The sequence below is a fragment of the Taudactylus pleione genome, unplaced genomic scaffold, assembly GCF_031769625.1.
Source record: "Taudactylus pleione unplaced genomic scaffold, aTauple2 ptg000248l, whole genome shotgun sequence".
NCBI lineage: Eukaryota > Metazoa > Chordata > Amphibia > Anura > Myobatrachidae > Taudactylus > Taudactylus pleione.
The window spans coordinates 3,613,360-3,637,115 of record NW_028284650.1 but is presented as its reverse complement, the minus strand read 5'-3'; the positions used below and the strand labels follow the sequence as shown (position 1 = coordinate 3,637,115).

At 45.2% G+C, this 23,756-nt stretch overlaps 1 protein-coding gene across 2 annotated transcripts in view; it reads left to right on the top strand.

Moving 5' to 3' along the window:
• The first annotated feature begins 10,841 nt into the window (after nucleotides 1–10,841).
• Nucleotides 10,842–23,756, top strand: part of COL5A3 (collagen type V alpha 3 chain) — a 348,363-nt gene continuing 335,448 nt past the window's right edge. For both annotated transcript variants that reach the window (XM_088479876.1, XM_088479875.1), the window contains exon 1: nucleotides 10,842–11,067. In XM_088479876.1, the coding sequence (XP_088336002.1) occupies nucleotides 10,983–11,067 (85 nt within the window). In that variant the 5' untranslated portion in view covers nucleotides 10,842–10,982. The remainder of the gene's footprint in view (nucleotides 11,068–23,756) is intronic.

Sequence of the window (23,756 nt, the reverse complement as noted above, 5' to 3'; positions counted from 1 at the left end):
TTCCAATTGCCATCGGATATTTCTGATCGCCCACCATCGATGTTCTGCGATCCGTCGCCAGATCGCAGACATTTGACATGTTTAAACGTCCCCGTTTTGGAGATTGTGATCATATTTTGATCGCGACCGTCAAATCGCCGAAATACAATATGTTGGATTTCTGCGATCCTGCGATGCCGGTTTGCAGCATTGCGGGATCGCGGCAATCCATCGCAGATGGATGGGGCCCATTAGTCTGGAACTGCAAACCATATGCTGCAACCACAGATCCTAACAGGAGGAAGGAGGAGATTTCAGCGAACGCTTTCCCGGCGTTCACCCTGCACAGCATTGGCAGCGCGGCAGCTTGTGACACAGGTCCTTGCTTGTATATGGAAGCCCACCTTGGACGCTTGGACCAGGACTGAACTCAGGAGCCTAATCCAAGCTGGATACCAGCCTGGAGGCTACCATTGTCCTATTTACTGTGACTCCATCACAAGACACTGTGAGGACCTATTCCTGTGCATCTCTCAACCATCAGCATATGGGACTTTCTCCTCCAACGGTGACACACATGGTAAATACAATTATGTGGATTCAATTCTTATACTGAATGTGGAGTCACAAGTACTGACTATTTTGCTGGCATAGTTCATTCCAATTTAATAGGAACAAGCTTTAAGACTCACAGTGGTATTGGCAATATGCTTATTGGACATTATGGTTCTATATGCTGGATTTACATGATTAATTGTTTTTAGGTAGGATTATGTGCATTTGTACATCCCTATGCTTATAGACATTTTTATATGATCGATGAAATAATACCAATTTACCTTTTATGCACTATCATTATCATGTTTTGTTGTAGATGATAAAAAAAAAAGAATTGTGAGTGAGTAAGAACAAGAACCAGATACTGGATGAAATGTAGGTGAATGACAGAGTAGGAAATGCGAGTGAATTAAAAAGAGTCAGTGGTAAAAGACTACAGGTGAGTGAGATAGCAGATGAATGGTGAGTGCATTAGAAAGAACCAGAGTAGGAAATGCGAGTGAATGAGAGTCAGTGGTAAATGGCTACAGGTGAGTGAGATAGCAGGTGAATGGTGAGTGCATTAGAAAGAACCAGAGTAGGAAATGCGAGTGAATTAGAAAGAGTCAGTGGTAAAAGACAACAGGTGAGTGAGATAGCAGATGAATGGTGAGTGCATTAGAAAGAACCAGCGTAAGAAATGTGAGTGAATTAGAAAGAGTCAGAGGTAAATGACTACAGTTGCGTGAGATAGCAGATGAATGGTGAGTGCATTAGAAAGAACCAGAGTAGGAAATGCGAGTGAATGAGAGTCAGTGGTAAAAGACAACAGGTGAGTGAGACAGCAGGTGAATGGTGAGTGCATTAGAAAGAACCAGAGCAGGAAATGCGAGTGAATTAGAAAGAGTCAGTGGTAAAAGACTACAGCTGAGTGAGATAGCAGATGAATGGTGAGTGCATTAGAAAGAACCAGAGTAGGAAATGCGAATGAATGAGAGAATCATTAGTAAATGACTACAGGTGAGTGAGATACTGGCATTGTGCAGCAGAAAGCGGGGCCACAATGATGTAATTCTGTGTGAATTGCATCAGCAGCACCCCCTGGACTGCCCAATTGTAATAAATATGCGGGTGGTGGGGGGAAGTGGATGGCGGTGTGGATGTCTGGACGGGAGAGTAGGGGTGTTGCTGTTGCCGGTAAATGCAATTGAGTTTCATGGATAAGCTCTGCCACAGGTCCTGTATCCTCAACACGTTTCCCCGCACTAGACGGCTTTTTACAGGCACCCCCACTTGATACCGCTAAGCCCTGCCTTGACACTGTGAGTACTGTGGAGAGCTGGCTCCCGGCGGCTCGTTGTGAGTTGTTTCCAGCCGCGATATACTGTTACATACTTACTATTAAGATTCCACTATTGGAGACCAGTGATACAAAGTTATTGACCTGGACTATGGGCTCTATTTATTAACATTATTTTTACTAAAATAAAGTGAAAAAGGGTGTTTTCACACTCTTTTCACATTATTTTAGTTTCACCTGTAGAATTAGTAAAATTCTACTCCAACCCCTAATTATCACTTATTTTTAGTAAAGCAGATCGCATTTCCCATAATTGTAATGGGAAATGTGATCAGACCACAGTTACTAAAAATAAATTGTAAAAAAATACAGGGGGAAGCCCTGTGATAATAACGCCACCTGGAGGTGGCGTTATCCAGGGTCTCCCCCGGTTACCGGGCTCCCACTCTGCTCTAACGGGGAGAGCAGAGGCGGGAGCCGGTACCAGTAATCAGCTATGTGGTCTAAACAGACCGCAAGCTGATTGCTGTAAAAAAAAGAAAAAAAAAATTGAAAATTTTTTTTTTACTTACCTGAATCCAGGGACCGGTGATCGGGCCTCCGGTGATGGCTCCTCTCCGGTCAGCTGGTCTCCCATAGTGCACTGCGGCCCGGTCATCAGGTGATCGGGTCCCAGTGCAGTATGGGAGATCACCTGATCGGGAAGCCGGGAGAAGATCACCGGAGGCCAGGAGGATGCAGGTAAGTGTAATGAAGGGAGGGGGGGTCGCGGGGGGGAGGGGTGGTCACGGGGGTTCACGAACACGGGGGGCTGGGCTTAGCGTCGGTGGGGGTTAGCAGCGACGGGCTCTTAGTCGCGGTATTTTTTCCGAAAATACCACGACTACAGTGCGGATGGGATCCGCAGGGATAGAGCTTTATCGTAAGCCCTGTCCCTGCAAGGGATTTATAGTACATCCCTGTGATATTGCCTGAATTCGCAATGCGAATTCACTCGGTAATATCACACTACAATCCGCATTCAATATGCGGATTGTAGTAAATAGAGCCCTATATGTGGACACATTTACTGATAACAAGGATCGGTGTATGAAATTATCATTGCAACAGAAAGCTCTACGGGACAGTGAGATCCTATTTATATTTATACTAATCGCTCTAATTATATTATGCCTGTTAATTGGCAGTCATTATATATGGGCTATTTAATTCATGTGCTCATATTTTTTAAATTTTTTATATTTATTTTATTGATGTATCTGTGACCCCACTCCCAGGAGTTTTATAATGTTGATTACTTACTGCTAAAGATACGTTTTATTTGTATTAATACTTTCTTAAATTATGATCCACTGTTGTGTGTTATAAGTAGAGATGAGCGGGTTCGGATTTCAGAGATCCGAGCTCACCCGAATTTAGCAGATCCGAGTCGGATCCAAGCAGGCTCGATTTTTCCCACCTGACTCGAATCTCAAACCGAGGCAAAACTATAGAGTCTGAAATCTCGCGGTTCGCAAGCTTTCGTCTCTATGATCAATGTAGTATATAAGGGACCACGCGACGGATTCCATTTCACTCCAGCTGTGGAGACTGAACAGGGAGGGTGGGTAGAGTAGGGCTAGGAGAGGTGCTGGTGCTGTCTACTGTGTCCTGGGCTGGTGCTCATCAATTCTGGCTTGGCTGGTGCTGTCACTGTGCTGTCTGCTGTGTCCATCTGGGCTGTTGCTGATCCATCTGGGCTGTCTGTGCTGTCTGCTGTGTCCTGGGCTGGTGCTGCTGATCCATTCTGGGCTGGTGCTTTGCTGTCTGCTGTGTCCATCTGGGCTGGTTCAGAACTGCAGATACATCTGTGCTGGTGCTGTGTCTATCTGGGCCCAAGTTCTGGACTCAATAAAAAATTTATAGTAAAAAAAAAATCAATCAAAGTGTCTTTTATATTTTTCTGTGTGTGTGCATGTTAGGCTTAACCACAGTACCGCACAAGATCCAACCAGCAACGCAAGTTGCAACCTAGTGCTGCCCGACTCCAGTCATGATCAATCTGTGCTCTGGGCCCAAGTTCTGGAGCATAAAAAAATTAAAATCAAGATCCAGCCAGCAATGAAAATTGCAACCTAGTGCTGCCCGACTCCAGTCGTGGTAAAAAAAAAAAAAAATCAATAAAAGTGTAATTTATATTATTTTGTGTGTGTGAGTGTTAGGCTTAACCGCAGTACCGCACAAGATCCAACCAGCAACGCAAGTTGCAACCTAGTGCTGCCCGACTCCAGTCATGATCAATCTGTGCTCTGGGCCCAAGTTCTGGAGCATAAAAAAATTAAAATCAATTGTCTTTTTTTCTAATAATTGTCTGTGTGTCTGTGCGTGTTAGGCTTAGCCACACAAGATCTAGCAAGTCGGCAACGCAACCTAGTGCTGCCCGACTCCAGTCGTGATCAGTCGGTGCTCTGGGCCCAAGTTCTGGAGCATAAAAAAAATAAGAATAAATTGTCTTTTTTTTGTCATTTTTTTGTGTGCATGCCAGCCACACCTCGCTGTCACTGTCATCGGCGTAGGTGTGCAGGGGTGCTGTGCTGCTGTCTGTCTAGGAGCTGCTGCCCAAAATAATAAATAAACAATTTTTATTGTGTGCATGTTAGCCACACCTGTCATCGGCGTAGCTGCGCAGGGGTGCTGTGCTGCTGTTTGTCCAGGGGCTGCATGAATATTGCAATGAAAACTTTTTTTTAAGTTATTCGGTTACAAAAAGTTGTTTTTTTTTATCTTAAACATAGCAGAAATGTTATCCTAACAGCTTATAAAGTTATATGCTCTAAAAAACTAAAGCCTATATTTATTTACAAACCTATATAGAGTAGATGTCCTAAATTCTAAAACTGTTCTATTCAAAAACATAAACAAAAGTCAGGAGAGGCCTCAGAGAACATGAAAAAAGATGCTCTTGGTGTTGAACTTCAAGGGATTTCTCCATCATGTTCTGCAGTGTGGAAAGGTTTCATTCACATGTTTTCTATAAAGCAGTTCAAAGTTACAGCCTTCAAAGTGTCTGGCTATAACACCCACCTTTGCCAGGAATTACCAAAGATTATTACAAGCAAAGGATTCATATGTCCGGAATCTGTCATGGATCATATTTGGCCTGAATGCACTAAGACATCCAGTGATTCTGTCACTGTGTTCTGTAGCCAACTTTGGGCCTGATTCAGAGCCGCTCGTAAGCGGCCACTCGTTCGCTCCGAGCGATGTTCGTAATGCGTATGCGCCAACCAGTCAGTGCGGTCAGAAATCGAGCGCTCGCAAAATAGCGATTGCCTGCTAATTTGAGTGACAGGATGAGGCGTTTGTGGGTGGTAACAGGGGAAGGTGCTTGAAAACGGGGTGTGGAGATTCGAACGCAGGTATGCCAAACGGTCAAAACGGGCATTTTAAGGGTGTGCATAATTAACAGAGCAGCGTCATCGGCCACATCACTTGGTTGTCTCTTAGCCTGAGCTGTTCGCATGATTGCAGTAGGAAAATCCAACCACAAGCACTGCGAGCAGTTCAGACAGCTTTCGATGTACTCGATTAATTTAATAAATAGTGGAGATGACGTAGGATGCGAGCGGCCAGGTGGCGTCTTTACAAAATAGCGATTGCATGTTTAGTTCGCTCGCTCACACATAGAGGCATCAACAGACCGCAAAGAGTGAGCGCTCAATTTCAATAGCCGGCCCCTTTTTCTGAACGAGCGAGCACAAATAGCGTCTGGCTCTGAATCAGGCCTTTATTCCTACCTGAATCGCAAACTGAAATATGGAATAGTAAGCACAGACAACATAGAGGCCTTTGTTATTCCGCTGCCTGAATGCCAACCAATACCTCCCAGACTACACCCACTGGAGGGACCAGGTCTTGATAATGACCATCCCCATCCCCATCTGTTGCTAGGCCTTCTTCTTCCAAACCATCCGTCCTGGACTTCCTGTCCAAAAAGGGTGAGCAGGGTACAGAAAGAGGAGCTAGATGACATTTTTTTCATCTATAATAGATGATGTGGAGAAATAAGAGCTTCAGATGTTGGAACAGGGGCTCCTACCTATTTGACTTCCCTCCAGAGAACAGAGCTCTGTTCCTCAGGAAGTGTCTATGCCTGAGCTGATAGGTAGGTAGTCTCTGTTTGTTGGTAAACACCCTTCAGGAGATGGCAACCCAAAATAACAACAACTATAATAATGTGTCCACTGATAACCAGCCTGATCCCTTAACAGCAACATAACCCATATGGCCAACTCATAACATGACACCCAGTTTGCAGCCTCCTCCTCCTTATGACACTAATCCAGTCGCCATGGTTGATCAATCAGCCATGTGTGGTCCACACAATTTTTGGCCGTCTACATTCTAACATATTCACATATCTAAGAAGTGGATAGTGGGAACAATGGCAATTTGAAGGCCACTAACTAACTCTGTTTCTTTTTAATGTCCCTGTACAGGTTGGGAAATTCTGTTACAGAACAGAAGGTTTGCAAATGATTATTTAAGTCAATTGTTTATTGATTTTTGCAAAGCACGCTTCCTGGTCCCCTTCTGGGATGAAAAAAATCGACTCCCAGCAAGCAGGCATGGCGCTCAAGAAAGAATTCCCAAGAAAGACACAACGTAAGACTTAAACCTTAAATCTGAAATGTTGCATTTGCTGCTCTGTTCCGCTCATTCACATATCTCATATAGTTAAGTGGACAGTGGGAACAACGGCAGTTTGAAGGCCACTAACTGACTATGTTTTTTTTTATGTCCCTGTACAGGTTGGGAAATACCTTTATAGAAGACTTGCAAAGCATTATTTAAGTCAATTGTTTATTTTATTTTTTTTGGAATGCACTCTTCCTGGTCCCCTTCTGGAATGAGAGAATAAACTCCCAGCAGCAGCAGCCATGCTCAAGGAATCTTCTTTGGCAAGGACTGATGTAAATGTACTGTATCACATTTTTTTGTAAATGCCTCCTCCCCTCCCCTTCTCCCTCATAAATTTTCTTTTGAATCAAAAAACAAAATTACATTTACTACCAATCAACCCCTCCTGTCCCTGCCCTACCTTCAACTACATACATACTCCAACTCCCTCAGGCCTCTCTTGAATAATAAAGTGTTTCCAGATGTGCCATGTTTGAATTTGAACTGCCATGTGTTTGTGCCGCCCACTGCTGCAGCTTAGCTTAGTCAGCCAGCTATCGTGGTGCAAATTTTGGGCCAAAACAAGATGAACAAATCAATATTGTGAGGTGTGAGGTTGTCAAAATTGACTGGAAATGAGTGGAAATAAATGTTATTGAGGTTATTAATACTGTAGGAACAAAAAAGGCCCATTGTATGTGATTTTAGCTGCTTGTTTGATTTTTTAAGAAAAAATCCAGATCCAAAACCAAAACACGAAAACAAAACACGCAGGTGAAGTTTTGGCAAAACCTATCCATATTCAAAACCAGGGGAGATCCAGATCTAAAACTAAAACCAAAGTCAAAACACGTGGGTTGGCGCACATCTCTAGTTATAAGCAGAGCCGTAACTAGACTTTTTGGTGCCCTGTGCCAGAGAGGGCATTGACACCCACCCCCTCATTTTTTAAATAGGGTCATAAGATAGTGCACCTGACAAAGGGCCATGGCCTCATGGTTAAGGGCCAGGGAAGAGATAGAGGAGGCCAGGAGATGCTGGGGATAAAAGATGTGGAAGCTACAAGTGAGAATGATAATAAACAGGACATCTGACAGGCCCAAACAGCGCCCCCTGCCCTGCAGTGCCCTGTGCCATGGAACTGGTCGCACCACCCTAGTCACTCCCCTGGTTATAAGCGCCACCTACTATTTTCCTTTTTTTGTATATGCTTTTTTGTAAGAGGGTTGGCAAACCCTCTTTGTGGGTGTGCAGCTATTATTACCAGCAGAGAATTGGTAGTCTATTACACCCCTGCCGATGCAGTAAATACACACGTGATTCCATTGTGACATCAATCTGTAGACTCACTACAAATGGAAATCGGGTGGACAATAGGCAGTTTTTGGTAGCATCTGAAATAGAATTAACGCTTGCACAATGCCAAAATAAATGATCACACAAACTGCTCAGTTACATCAAGGAAAATAAATATGCATCAGAGTGCTTACAGCGACCTCATGTCAGCAGTAACAGAATTCAGCAACTGTCACCAAAACTCCCTCCCAGGGAAAGGAATGATGTATGCACAACCCACAAAAATCTAATTTCATGGGAATAACATTCAGCAACTGTCACTAAAACCTCAGCCCCGGGAAAGAGAAATCTATTAACATTGTACAAAAACCTGTGTGCATGGGAATAATGCAGAAGTTTGTTTTTATTATGAAGTCACCAGATTCTACAACTTATAGACCACCAATGGTGGAATCATACTGGAATTGTCCTATAGTACTTACAGCTGCCATATTTGTATAATCATCAACATTTGCCACGTAAGCACTCTCCTGCCCATGCGTATTGTCTGAATGTGTATTTTGTGCTTAAGAAAGAGGTATATTTACTAAGAATCGCATCTGGCCAAGATTGCATTCCCTTCAGAGTTTCCCCTGATTTTCAATCACGCAGATTTACTAAAGGCAAAAACTGGTGTAAAAACACAAATATATCTGCAAATCACAGGTGAAAACAAATAGAAGTCAATACACCATCGGCCAAACTCACAAGTACTTTCCATACACAGGAATAAAACACCGGGACTTACCAAAAATCGTGTCTGCTAAAATAGTCGTAAATGGAGCAAACTCGGGATAAAATAAAAGTTTTAAATAGACTACCTCCTACCTCAGCAGCGGCGTGTTTAGCAGAAGCATGCACAGATCAGTGTGATCTGTGCAGGCTTCTGAGTGTAATACAGTAATAAAAAGGTAAAATTAAAAAAAGCGTTCCCCCCCGTCCTCAAGCATAACCAGCTCTGGACCTCTGATCCTAGAGGAAAATCCGGAGAAAAAAAGCTGTGCGCTTTCCCCCTATATTCCCTTAAATAGCATCGGGCTGAACCAACTGATGGGGCTTACACTATAGCAGGGAGACAAACAGTGGGGGGTCCTCCAGCCATAAGGTAAACCAGCCCCAAACTGGACAGTCCAGGGCTGACATTCCTCAGGAAGTAGGGAGCCCTCAAAAAATGGAAATATAACCCCAGCAGTGCCTATCATGGTGCTTAATTGTCACTACTTGCTTCAATTTTGGTGCCAAATAGTAAAAAAAAAACAATAATAGAAACTGTCATGCTAAAATTGTGACTCATGGGAGCATTTGTCTTATGTCAGGGGTTGCATGCTGTGGAGCACTAAACGTCCCATCCTCAAGATGTACTTAATACACTTGTTTGCTCCACTCCCTTTATATGACGTAAAGTAATGCTTGTGACACCATATAAATAAAATGTAATAATAGTAATCAGGGCTTTGTGTGTGGTGGTAGTGGTACTCAGGCAAAGTAGTACTGGCAGCTATTTGAGGGTATGTGGGAAAGATTTCTGGACTGCACAATCTGACTATATATATATAATGGGAGGTGCTACCTGATGAGACTAATTGCAGGCACAGAAACAGACAAATCTCAGGTGCACAACTCCAAATTATTAATAATACTGTATATATAAATGCAATAAAATTTTGCAATCAATAGAGGTTTTTAGCATAATCATGTCCAAGGTTATGGGCCTACCCACCAATATCCAGGTAACCTCTTTCGTGTAGGTCCCTAACATACTAGGGTTCAAATCCAGAGCGCAGGACCCCCCAAACCTGGCCCAGTCAAGCCGACACAGGGCACCACCATAGTAAGAAAAGTGCAGTGTAAAGAGATAGTTAGGAGCAGCTGCAGCTGCATATAAAGAATGAAAATACAAAGGTGAAGTACATATATATTAAACACACACAGTGAAGGGTTAAAATGTGTTATAAAGGAAAATGTGATATAATGCGGTGCCCTGAGACAGATTAACCAACGCAATCCAGGGGGACCCACACCCCAAAAATGAACCAAAGTTGCACTACAGTATATAACTTGTAGGACTTACCTACAAGTTATATACTTTATATGCAGCTGCAGCTGCTCCTAACTATCTCTTTACACTGCACTTTTCTTACTATGATGGCGCCCTGGGTCGGCTTGGCTGGGCCAGGTTTGGGGGGTCCTGCGCTCTGGATTTGAACCCTAGTGTGTTAGGGACCTACCCGAAAGAGGTTACCTGGATATGGTGGGTACGGGCCGACATATCGTACCTCGGGTACACATCTAAAAGATTCCTTGTTCCGTCCATCATTACCTGCAACGGGGCCGCATACGATATGGTCTGATTGGATGTGCAGCACGGCGGACCGGACGATACCGCATGCAATCGCGGGAGCACGCATATTGGCCATACACACTAAGCGGTGCAGCCGATGTGTCGTTCCAATTCGGCCGCATACAACAAATTGTGCCGTCTCAGTGTTTACCCAGCTTTATAACTAGTTCTGGAAACAGGAAGAAATCAGAAAATTCACCTAAAAAATTTATAAAATAAGCATCTGCACATTTATCCAGAGAGTGGAAGCTGCGATAAATCTTGTATCAACCTGTAACTTCAGGTGAGTAAAGGCTCCTTTTCTTCTGAGTACCGGCAGCTTCCTAGGCAGAAATCACCTATAACAATAGTACAATCACGGCCTATTCAGGGGATCCTATTCATACAATAAATCTAGAGAGAGAGAATGAGGATGGGGAGACGGAGGGAGATTGGACGTGAGGGGACCCCGGAGAGATAAAATATGTGAGAGCAGAATGCAGAAAGATTAGCAAGGAAAAGGAAGGGTAAAACAATAGGGTGAGAAAAGCAAAGGGTGAATGATGGGGTGGTCTAAAGAAAGTCTGCACCAGATGAATAGTGAGAAAAGAAGAAGGAGGGGGGGGGTGAGAGCGAGTGAGAGGGAGGGACAGACAGAAGAGGACACACAGCCAGACAGCACTTACTGGGAGAAAACTGATACCACAGAGAGAGAGTCAAACCGAAGCCCAGCACTCATCTCTCTCCGTTCCCTCCACACACATGGGTACATAACTGTGTGACTCCGGATTACATTCTCATGCCCCGTGTGTACACAACTATTAGGAAGAGACGTGCTTTACCTTCTGCGCTATGGCAAGGTGGATGCTAAGGTGGGATTGCTGGAAAGTGTCCTTACTGCTCCTGATCCTGCAGGGATACCACTCAGTGAGAACAGGTACAGTGCTGATGTCGTGTCATGTACAGGAACGTGCTGGGGTGCATTTAGTGTAGAAATCTAATGAACTGTGAACTAAGTGCAGAAATTGGTATATTACATATATACTGTGTAACGGGTGGGGACCACAGACCCGGCATTATCCAGATGTTTAATGCAAGGCTCAATTACAGACCTATGTGACTTGCAAAACAGAATCCTCTCCATCATTTAGTACATACCAATTGCAAGTCGTCTGTAGCTAGATAAGTGTACATACATACTGACACACGTACATTTTAAAAAGTTCTGAAAACCACACATATGTACTAATGATTTATGGTGCACATCTATAGGATAACAATGTGAGGAATTTTATTTGAGATGTAGGTAAGGGGCATGAGAAAAGTTCATGTATGCAGTTATATGCAGGTACTGAGTTCCCTTACGAAATGCAGAAGTTCAGGAAGTAAGAGGTCAAAATCATTCCAGATGACCAGTGGTTCTGCAGCTGCTGGGGAACTACTAGTCTCAGCATGTTGCAACAGCTGGGAAGCCTCGTGTTGACTGTCACTGCTCAGCACAAATCCAGCCTGAAAAGAATTCCAGTATTTGGCTGGCAGGTAATACTTGGACATGTAGTTCCCCAACAGCTGGAGAGAGAAATTTCCGCTCAACTTAAATTCTCCTTTGGAGCTGTTTTCCGTGATCTCTGTGTATGAGATGTTCCCATGAGTGTAAAAGATGGATGGAACAATTCATTGTTCTGCAGCTTTCTGGTGTCTAGTTAGTAGCACATTACAGTACAAGCATATATACTGTATACTGTATAGCACTCATATATCACAGCTATAACACTGACATTAATAGTGCACTTGTCCTATGCCTGGTTAGACATGGTGTAGAATAAGAACATGACCCTATTTGTGGGGCATCTATAATGTCTCTCAGGGCTGTTTTTCTGACTACAGGGCATTTTGACCCTTTCATTTGATGGTAAGTGGGTTTTTGTAGCATACTTCTATGTAACTGTTTATATAAATGCTCCGCGTTGTCAGTATGAGCTGCTCTATACACATTGATGTGTGCACTAATTGCCTATAGGAAGCCAGGAGAGACGTACTAGGACAGTGGTTCTCAAACTCGGTCCTCAGGACCCCACACAGTTCACTTTTTCCAGGCCACCCAGCAGGTGCACAGGTGTATTCATTACTCACTGACACATTTTAAAAGATCCACAGGTGCAGCTAACTGTTTCACTAGTAATTATGTGAGGAGACCTGCAAAACATGCACTGTTTGGGGTCCTGAGGACCGTTTGAGAACCTGTGTACTAGGAGACTCTACTGAAAGCACAGTGGGTACAGGGGAAGCCTCCCAGCCAGGGCACAGTGGGCAGCAGCCACAATTAGCTGCGTTGTGTAGACAGGTTGCAATGAATATGCAGAAATTTGCATGTAACATGTTTCAGGATGGAGAAGAAAAGTATTCTGCACTCTTATGGGCAATTGTAGCTGCCTGTGTGTTATATTCCAGAATGCAGACTGATAGCCCATGTGTGGTAACACACACAGGGCCTCATTTACAGTTACATGTGAATAAGTACGTACAGTATATGAGACAAGACGCAGCACTTTCTGCTTTTTGAGATGTACGTATCTCAGACCTACTTACCTACGGATTTCTGTCCCCTCCAGGGGGAGATGTGTGTGGCATAGTGACTATACTATGGGCTCGCTACCCGCTGGTGCAGTCCTGCCAATAGTAGCTTCACACAGAGGATGCAGGGCTATGGTGATGCCATTTGCTGAGAATCTCACTATCTTGCCCTCTGCCCCCCCCCCCCCCCCACACTCCCTTTCACTAAGAAGTGGGCGGGATGTGGAAGGCTGTCTTGCTCTCCCAGGAGTCCTGGGGATTCAGCAAGTATGATCTCCGGATACCTTACGTGCAACCAAAATAGAGCATATTGATGCTTCTGCTCAATGACATGGCAGCCATCAGCTAATGAGCTTGCACCTAGCTTATGGAGGCGCAGATATACGCCTCTGAAAAGCATATCTAAAAATATGCGGCATATGACGCATCTCAAAGGGGCAAGTTTACCTTGCGTCTGCACGCCATTACTATTACTGTGCTGCGCAGAAATGCTCATGAACCGCTTCTCAACCCTCATTGAGCAGCAATCACAACTTTAAAATATGGGTGCCAACCCGAACCATCCATTAGGCAACCTAGTCACCTGAGGGGCCTGGGTGTTTTTATACAGTGGGGTGTTTTTAACAACTGACTAGGGCTACATTAGGACACTGCCCTGGGATCATCCACTGGGCTGCTCCACTACTACCTGATGACACTTATGCGACCAGCTACACTAGAAGCTACTGAATGTCCTGGTGCTATCAATCAGTCATACGGTAGTATACTTGGTATCGGAAGACAGAACAGCAGCTACCTCTGCAGACACAGGGGGAGTGGAGTATGGGTCAGGGGCTGATCACAGGACACTCCTGCTGGACTCTTTTGTTTTGGTTTTGTTCTAAATCATTATCATGTTTTGGTTTTGGGCAAACCACCCTCAAGTGTTTGGGTTCGGTTTTGGATTTCTTTCAAACTTGATAAAAATAAATAAAAAGCTTAAATGATGTCACTTGGACCAGTTTTTGTTCATATAGTTTTATTACCTTTAATAACATTCAATTATAGTCATTTCCAGATAATATTGACCATCTCACAGCACCTGAAATCACAAGGGAGGGACTCAAATGCAATCCAAAATACGTGAGATCCAGTTTTTAGACCCGAGTTCCAAACTTGGCGAGAAGACCCAAGTTAGGACTCTGTTTAACTCGGAACCTCAAAGTTCGGGTGTGTTCGGTTTTCAGCAAAAACTCATCTCTAATGCCCAGCAGGTATTCCCACACAGTGGTGTAAATTCATCCCAGATGCCCGAAGGCGAGTTATAATTTGGTGCTCCCCCATCACAGGCGCTGACACTGTAATGTAGCAATTCGGATGCAGACAGGCTATAGATAGACGAAGGCAGCAGCTGGTGGTCTGACATGGAGCTCTCCACTAGTGTATGGTGGCTTCTCAAGTGCTGGGAAGGGGTGCCATGTATTGGGCGGCCGTGACAGTACACTCCGGGTATATAGTTACAGCCCTAAGTGGAATGAATGTGTTGTGGATAATGAAAGAGGTGCCCCTTCAGTGCTGGAGCCCGGCGGCAGGTGCCTCCATTGCCTCCCATAGTTCTGCCCCTGTTCCCACAGATAACCTACTTCTGGACCAGATTCTAGAATACAGCTGCACAGCCGTGCCCTCCATATCACAGGGTCTCCAACTCGGTCCTCAGGACTCCAAACAGGTCATGTTTTCCAGATCTCCTCTCAGAATCACTAAATAATTTGCTTCAACTGTGGATCTTTTAAAATGTGTCAGTGAGTAATGACTACATCTGTGCATCTGGTGGGTGACCTGGAAAACGTGTACTGTGTTGGGTCCTGAGGACCGAGTTTGAGAACCACTGCTCTATATCAGTGTAGATTCCCAACTCCAGTCCTCATGGACCATTAACAGTACATGTTTTCCATATCTCTTCAGGGTACCCCTGTGGGGCTATTAAAATGTGCCAGCTAGCAATGAATACACCTGTGCATCAACTGCGAGATCTGGAAAACATGCACTGTTAGATGCCACTGTGGACTGGAGTTGGAAAACACTGCTTTAGTCTGTATATTATAGGAATCCCCATAGACTGTACTGTATGACATCATATTTAATAGCATCTGTGTGCAAACATGTATTTATGACAGGTATACAGCCCTTTCCATAAAAAATGTGGACAGCACTGGTCCAGAGGGAGAATACCAAGGGATTTATGAAGACATTTGTTTTCTATGTGTTGGTGTTGTTAATTCCTATCAGCAGTATTATTACAGAGCAGTGAGATAAAGTCTGAGTGACAGGGACGCAAATTCTCATTTTTGAGGAGACTTTTGATTGAGTAGATTTAACAGAGCACAGAATCAGGAGACCTGCAGTATTCACTTTCTAGGGGAAACAGTTTTTGACTTGTCACTGTTTAACACTAATCACTGATTGATAATCCCAGGTAATGTGAGACGAACGCAGGTGTTAAACGCTTATCTTCTATCAGCAATTTAGATATAATAAAACATACTGTAGATGTTTGTGAGTACCTGTGAGCCACGTTCCTGGTTAAATAATGTGCTGAAAAGTAGTTTTACTCCACCGCAATGTGATTTTGTTGTGTTAGAAGAATTCTAGTAGTAGATATAATATATCACTTAACATATCAAACGTGTCACTTACAAGTAGCAAATGTAAAAAACAAAAAACATGAAAGATTTTTGTATGGATTAAAAATAGGCATAAATATTCAATGCATGAATTATGGTTGATTCAGAGGTGCACGCTATTGCAGCTGCAACTTTATACTATTGTTGCAACCAATGGTTTTCGTACCATCGAACAGTGTACCAGCCCTATGGAGGTGCCGATTATCGGTCTGAACGTAGCCATCTGTATCAGTGCCACTGCGTGTTTTTAGCCACCCCGTTACCTCACAGGAATGGCTAATAAAATCCCCAGCTCTTGTATCCAAATTCGTTATGTGTCTCCCGATGGTAACCATCGGACTCATGCACAGACTGAAAACATCAGCCGCATTGCATGCAACTCTGTATCAGGCCCTTTGTGTGCGATTCTCTGCGCTATGAAAAGGCCAATCTCTTATTCACTGCTTCTTTCCTTGATTACTATTACAGACTAAAACATGACCGCCTCACAAAATGTCCTTGTCTAAAATGCCTCACTTAATTTACTATTGCCTGTGCTCAATTTAATTACTCGACCTGTACTCTAGTCTGCTCTGGGGATGGATTTTGTGATTTTTATTAACTGTACATGTGTTGGAGCCGGCATACACAGCTTTGGTGATTCAGTCGTACGTATCTCAGCTGCATCTCCAATTGCAGCTTTGCGGGTGTAACTGGGCATTAACTGGGTGTTTGCACATAGTATAAGTGTCCCATGGGCATGCAGGTGGAATTGTAGGCTGTACGGAGTTATGGGGCATACACACTAGATGATAAAAGTAAATGGTATGAACGATAACGTTCAACGATATATCATTCATATCGTCCAGTGTGTATGCACCAAATGACGAACACTGCGCGCTCCCGTGGGTTGTTAACGATATTTGCTGTCATGCAAACATACAGGCCAATCTGCCGATATCGTCAGAAAGTGCCCGTTCAGGGATGTGGCAGAATGACGTCACTAAACTATATCGTTAACGATATCATTCAGTGTATACACCTAATATCTTTCACCAATATCTGTCACCAATATTTTTCAGCACATCGTCTAGTCAGTGCGTATGCCCCTTTATGCAGATGTAGAGATCTGTCTGCTTTAGTTGGATCATTTGCACCAAGGCTATGGCCTTAGCAAATGTGCTTTGGTAGTGATGATGGCTACAGTTTGCAAATGCAGTCACATTGCATGCAAGAGTCAGGACCTTGATGTTTAGCAGCATATATACAAGCACTATGGCATGCTGCGTGAAGAATGCTGGCATTTGCCATTGTTCCTTAATTTGTTTCTTCAGGTTGCTACTAATGATTTCAAATTCTGCACAGTTTCATGTGCATGGCACTTGATGTAGTGAGCAGACAGGCTTCAGAAAGCTACTCTGAGCTCTATATGCTGTAAAATCCTCTCCATCAACCTTCCCCCTTTGCCTTTACATGACATACTGATAGGTGTGAGCCTGTGTCTATGTAACTAGTAGCCATATATTTTGTGCAGCCTCCAGCGAGATTTTGAAAAGGAGACAGTGATTCGTAGAAGGACAGCTAAGAAAAACTAATTAAATGCAGGTTTAAAAAGTACTTTACTTGTCATTTAAAGCAAAATAAAATAAACCTTCTATGCAGCTGATAGCAAAGCAAAAAAATGAAAAGATTTCAAGTAACTGTATCTACTGTAGAACAAACCATGTTGTAATGCAAGGTGGGCAAGTGCTTTTTTTTTTTGCATGCATGCAGGGTAAAAACTGGCAGATTTTGAAGTAGACCACAATTGCCAGTCAGGTTTTGTTTTAAGCTGGCCATACACCTGCACGACCAGCATACGTTCCGATTCAGCATCCGACTCCCCGGAGCTCCCTGGCAGTCCGGCAGTATGTTTGTTGTCTTTCTTAGCACAGGATCTGTCGTATGATCGATCCTGTGCCTCACGTGCTCATTAGGGAAACAGTAATTGAAATTACTTGAATTCCCGCACGATGGATCGCATGAAAATAAACGTCACGATCTGCACACGATACGATGGAACATATGGGCTGCGTATCTGATCATAAGATCCAACTACAGGAGCTGCGGGAGCGCGCATCGGATCGTATCTTACAAAAAAAAATACACAATTTTCACAAGATCCATCTTATGACTCATCGAAAATCGGGCAATCGGCCCGAAATCGTGCAGGTGTATGGCCAGCATTACAATTTAGATTTGCGTTTGGACACACCCTTCTCACATGTTAAGCTGGGCACATGCTATACGACGTATCCTACGATATACTGTTCTGACGCGGATTGAATATTATATTGCATACATCTTATAGCGTGTACATCCGATTCATTCCCAATGGTCGCTCATTGCATCGTTCCATCGCCCGTCCTGCATGGCAGATGGGACGATGCAATGAAGGATGCGGTGCTGTTACATGCAGCATGTAACGATACATCGCGCCATCGTACACTGGATCGTGCAATGTGTATGGCGTGTGCGGTGTATTGTTACGTCAGTCGCACCATTGCATGGGGTGTATTCAGCTTAAATCTCTCTGCACATTTTACATCTGCCCCACCTGCAGAGTAATATGATATTGCCCCACCAGGGGAATAGGTAAGATGTTCCAGAGCAGAACATTTTGTACCAGCTGGAAGGGGCCATGTTGGAGAGTCTACTACCATCTTTTGATTACCGCTAGGAAACGCAAAACAAATTTGTAGAGAGAGACAATTTCAGAGGCCGTTCCTGGGTGGTAATGGGGGTGTGGCTAGCTAGACGCAAGTGTGTCATGGTCAGCGTCTGCCTTTTTTCTCAGTTGCAGCCATGTTCCGATTAGGGGTGAGCGGGTTCGGATTTCTGAAATCCGAACCCCCCCGAGCCCCCCCGATCCGAGTCCGATCCGAGTCAGGCTCGACTTTTCCCGCCTGACTCGGATCTGACATCGAGGCAAAACGTCATCATCCCGCCTTCCGAGTCTCGCGGGTTTTGGATCCTATATAAGGTACCCGCGTCGGCGCCATTTTCTCACTCGGCTGTGGACAGTGAAGAGGGAGGGTGGGAGTTAGTGCTGTGTAGTGTAGTGTAGTGTAGTGCTGCTGTTGTCCACTACTTCAAAGTCCATAGGGGCTGGCTGTGTTGTGCTGTGCTGCTGTTGTTAATAGGGGCTGTGTCCACTACTTCAAAGTCCATAGGGGCTGGCTGGACTGTGTTGTGCAGTCAGTTCCAAAGTCCTGTGCAGTGTCCCAGTCCTAAAGGGGTGCTGTAGTGTTGTCCAGGGGGTGCTCTGTCCATCAGGGGTGCTCCCCCCAAGTGCTAAAAAAATAATATATTTTCTGTGTTTGTGAATTGTGTGCGCAGTAGCCGCACGTGCATCAACAAAGTAGTGCCAAGCGTGCGCCTGTGTCATAAGTAAAGGGCCGGCTGGCTTGACCGTTAAGGGTGCTGTAACCCCCGAAAGTACACTCCAGTCCAAACCAAAAAAAAAATTATTTTCTGTGTTTGTGAATTGTGTGCGCAGTAGCCGCACGTGCATCAACAAAGTAGTGCCAAGCGTGCGCCTGTGTCATAAGTAAAGGGCCGGCTGGCTTGACCGTTAAGGGTGCTGTAACCCCCGAAAGTACACTCCAGTCCAAACCTAAAAAAAAATTATTTTCTGTGTTTGTGAATTGTGTGCGCAGTAGCCGCACGTGCATCAACAAAGTAGTGCCAAGCGTGCGCCTGTGTCATAAGTAAAGGGCCGGCTGGCTTGACCGTTAAAGGGTGCTGTAACCCCCGAAAGTACACTCCAGTCCAAACCAAAAAAAAATTATTTTCTGTGTTTGTGAATTGTGTGCGCAGTAGCCGCACGTGCATCAACAAAGTAGTGCCAAGCGTGCGCCTGTGTCATAAGTAAAGGGCCGGCTGGCTTGACCGTTAAGGGTGCTGTAACCCCCGAAAGTACACTCCAGTCCAAACCTAAAAAAAAATTATTTTCTGTGTTTGTGAATTGTGTGCGCAGTAGCCGCACGTGCATCAACAAAGTAGTGCCAAGCGTGCGCCTGTGTCATAAGTAAAGGGCCGGCTGGCTTGACCGTTAAGGGTGCTGTAACCCCCGAAAGTACACTCCAGTCCAAACCTAAAAAAAAATTATTTTCTGTGTTTGTGAATTGTGTGCGCAGTAGCCGCACGTGCATCAACAAAGTAGTGCCAAGCGTGCGCCTGTGTCATAAGTAAAGGGCCGGCTGGCTTGACCGTTAAAGGGTGCTGTAACCCCCGAAAGTACACTCCAGTCCAAACCTAAAAAAAAATTATTTTCTGTGTTTGTGAATTGTGTGCGCAGTAGCCGCACGTGCATCAACAAAGTAGTGCCAAGCGTGCGCCTGTGTCATAAGTAAAGGGCCGGCTGGCTTGACCGTTAAGGGTGCTGTAACCCCCGAAAGTACACTCCAGTCCAAACCTAAAAAAAAATTATTTTCTGTGTTTGTGAATTGTGTGCGCAGTAGCCGCACGTGCATCAACAAAGTAGTGCCAAGCGTGCGCCTGTGTCATAAGTAAAGGGCCGGCTGGCTTGACCGTTAAAGGGTGCTGTAACCCCCGAAAGTACACTCCAGTCCAAACCAAAAAAAAATTATTTTCTGTGTTTGTGAATTGTGTGCGCAGTAGCCGCACGTGCATCAACAAAGTAGTGCCAAGCGTGCGCCTGTGTCATAAGTAAAGGGCCGGCTGGCTTGACCGTTAAGGGTGCTGTAACCCCCGAAAGTACACTCCAGTCCAAACCAAAAAAAAAATTATTTTCTGTGTTTGTGAATTGTGTGCGCAGTAGCCGCACGTGCATCAACAAAGTAGTGCCAAGCGTGCGCCTGTGTCATAAGTAAAGGGCCGGCTGGCTTGACCGTTAAGGGTGCTGTAACCCCCGAAAGTACACTCCAGTCCAAACCTAAAAAAAAATTATTTTCTGTGTTTGTGAATTGTGTGCGCAGTAGCCGCACGTGCATCAACAAAGTAGTGCCAAGCGTGCGCCTGTGTCATAAGTAAAGGGCCGGCTGGCTTGACCGTTAAAGGGTGCTGTAACCCCCGAAAGTACACTCCAGTCCAAACCAAAAAAAAATTATTTTCTGTGTTTGTGAATTGTGTGCGCAGTAGCCGCACGTGCATCAACAAAGTAGTGCCAAGCGTGCGCCTGTGTCATAAGTAAAGGGCCGGCTGGCTTGACCGTTAAAGGGTGCTGTAACCCCCAAAGTACACTCCAGTCCAAACCAAAAAAAAATTATTTTCTGTGTTTGTGAATTGTGTGCGCAGTAGCCGCACGTGCATCAACAAAGTAGTGCCAAGAGTGCGCCTGTGTCATAAGTAAAGGGCCGGCTGGCTTGACCGTTAAAGGGTGCTGTAACCCACAAAGTACACTCCAGTCCGAACCAAAAAAAAATTTATTTTCTGTGTTTAGCTGCACGTATATATCAAATCGATATAACATAAATGGAGGACCAAACTTTCTCCGATAAAAATAAAATAGAGAAAGATCAAGAACCACTTCCTCCTAGTGCTGAAGCTGCTGCCACTAGTCATGACATAGACGATAACATGCCATCAACGTCGTCTGCCAAGGCCGATGCCCAATGTCATAGTAGAGGGCACATACAATCCCAAATGGCAAAGTTCAGGAAAATGACCTTGAAAAAGACATTTAAATCAGCTGAAGAGAAACGTAAACTTGCCAATATGCCATTTACGACACGGAGTGGCAAGGAACGGCTAAGGTCGATCCCTAGTATGTTCATGACTAGTGGTTCAGCTTCACATGACGATGGAAGCACTCCTCCCACTAAAAAAATCAAAAGAGTTAAGCTGGCAAAAGCACAGCGAAGAACTGTGCTTTCTAAGAAGATATCACAAATCCCCAAAGAGAGTCCAAGTGTGGTGGTGGTTGCGATGCCTGACCTTCCCAGCACTGGACGGGAAGAGGTGGCTCTTTCCACCATTTGCACGCCCCCTGCAAGTGCTGAAAGGAGCACCCACAGTCCACTTGCTGATATGCAAATTGAAGATGTCACTGTTGAAGTACAACAGGATGAGGATACTGGTGTAGCTGGCGCTGAGGAGGAAGTTGGCGAGGAGGATTCTGATGGTGATGTGGTTTGTTTAAATCAGGCTCCGGGGGAGACAGTTGTTGTCCGTGGGATGAAAAAGCCCATCACGGTCATGCCTGGGCAGAAGACCAAACATTCCACCTCTTTGGTCTGGCAATATTTCTATCCAAATCCGGACAACAACTGTCTTGCCATATGTACCATATGTAAAGGTGAAATAAGTAGGGGTAGGGACGTCAACCACCTAGGAACATCCTCCCTTATACGGCACCTGCAGCGCGTTCATAAAAAGTTACTGTCAAGTTCAGAAACTTTGGCTCAGACCGTAAGCAGTCCAGGGACACCTAAATCCCGTTGTCCTGTTGTATCCAAGCGCCTGCAAACCACACCGTCAACTCCCTCCTCGTCAATTTCCTCCTTAGTCAGGATCGGAAGTAGTCCTGCAGGCCATATCACTGGCATGACTGACTCTCCTATCCGGGATTCCTCCGGAGGATCCTGCATTGCTACGCCTACTGCTGCCGCTGCTGCTGTTGCTGCTGCTGCTGCTGGGAGTCGTTCATCATCCCAGAGAGGAAGTAGGAACACCACTACTTTTACTAAACAATTGACCCTCCAACAGTCCTTAGCGAGGAGGATGAAGTACGACAGCAGTCATCCTGAAGCAAAACGTATAACTGAGGCCTTGACTGCTATGTTGGTGTTAGACGTGCGTCCGGTATCCGCCATTAGTGCAGTGGGATTTAGACAATTGATGGAGGTAGTGTGTCCCCGGTTCCAAATCCCGTCTAGATTCCACTTCACTAGGCAGGCGATACCGAGACTGTACAGAAACGTCAGAAAAAGTGTCCTCAGTGTCCTGAAAAATGCCGTTGTACACAATGTCCACTTAACCACGGACATGTGGACAAGTGGAACAGGGCAGACTAAGGACTATATGACTGTGACAGCCCACTGGGTAGATGTATCACCTTACGCAGCAACAGCAGCAGCGTCACCAGTAGCAGCATCTCAGAAACGCCAGCTCGTTACAAGGCAGGCTACGCTGTGTATCACCGGTTTCAGTAAGAGGCACACCGCCGACAACCTCTTAGAGAAACTGAGGGAAATCATCGCCCAGTGGCTTACCCCACTTAGACTCTCCTGGGGATTTGTGATATCTGACAACGCCACCAATATTGTGCGGGCATTACATCTGGGCAAATTCCAGCACGTCCCATGTTTTGCTCACACAATAAACTTGGTGGTGCAGAATTTACTGAAAAGCGACAGGGGCGTGCAGGAGACGCTTTGGGTGGCCCGAAAAATTTCTGGCCACTTTCGCCATTCAGCGACTGCGTGCCGAAGACTGGAGCGCCAGCAAACACTCTTGAACCTGCCCCGCCATCACCTGAAGCAAGAGGTTGTGACGCGGTGGAACTCAACCCTCTATATGCTTCAGAGGATGGAGGAGCAGCAAAAGGCCATACAAGCCTATACATCCACCTATGACATAGGCAAAGGAGGGGGTATGCACCTGACTCAAGCGCAGTGGAGAATGATTTCCGTGTTGTGCAAGGTTCTTCAGCCCTTCGAACTTGCCACACGTGAAGTCAGTTCAGACACTGCCAGCTTGAGTCAGGTCATTCCCCTCATCAGGCTTTTGCAGAAGCAGCTGGAGAAAGTGAAGGAGGAGCTAAGACGGAGCGATTCCGCTCGGCATGTGGGACTTGTGGATGAAGCCCTTCATTCGCTTTGCCAGGATTCCAGGGTGGTCAATCTGTTGAAATCAGACCACTACATTTTGGCCACCGTGCTCGATCCTAGGTTTAAAGCCTATGTGGTGTCTCTCTTTCCGGCCGACACAAGCCTGCAGAGGTGCAAAGACCTGCTGGTGAACACACTGTCAGCTGAAGCGGAACGTGACACGTCAACGGCTCCTTCTTCATTTTCTCCCGCAACTGGGGCTGCCAGGAAAAAACTTAGGTATCCTAAGCAACCCGCTGGCGGTGATGCAGGGCAGGCAGGACCAAGTTTGGACATCTGGTCCGGACTGAAGGACCTGGCAACAATTTCTGACATGTCTACTGTCACTGCATATGATACTGTCACCATTGACAGAATGGTGGAGGATTACATCGGTGACAGCATCCAAGTAGGCATGTCAGACAGTCCATACCTGTACTGGCAGGAAAAAGAGGCAATTTGGAGGCCCCTGTACAAACTGGCTCTATTTTACCTGAGTTGCCCCCCCTCCAGTGTGTACTCCCAAAGAGTGTTTAGTGCAGCCGGGAACCTTGTCAGCGAAAGGCGTAGGAGGTTGCTTCCACAGAATGTGGAGAAGA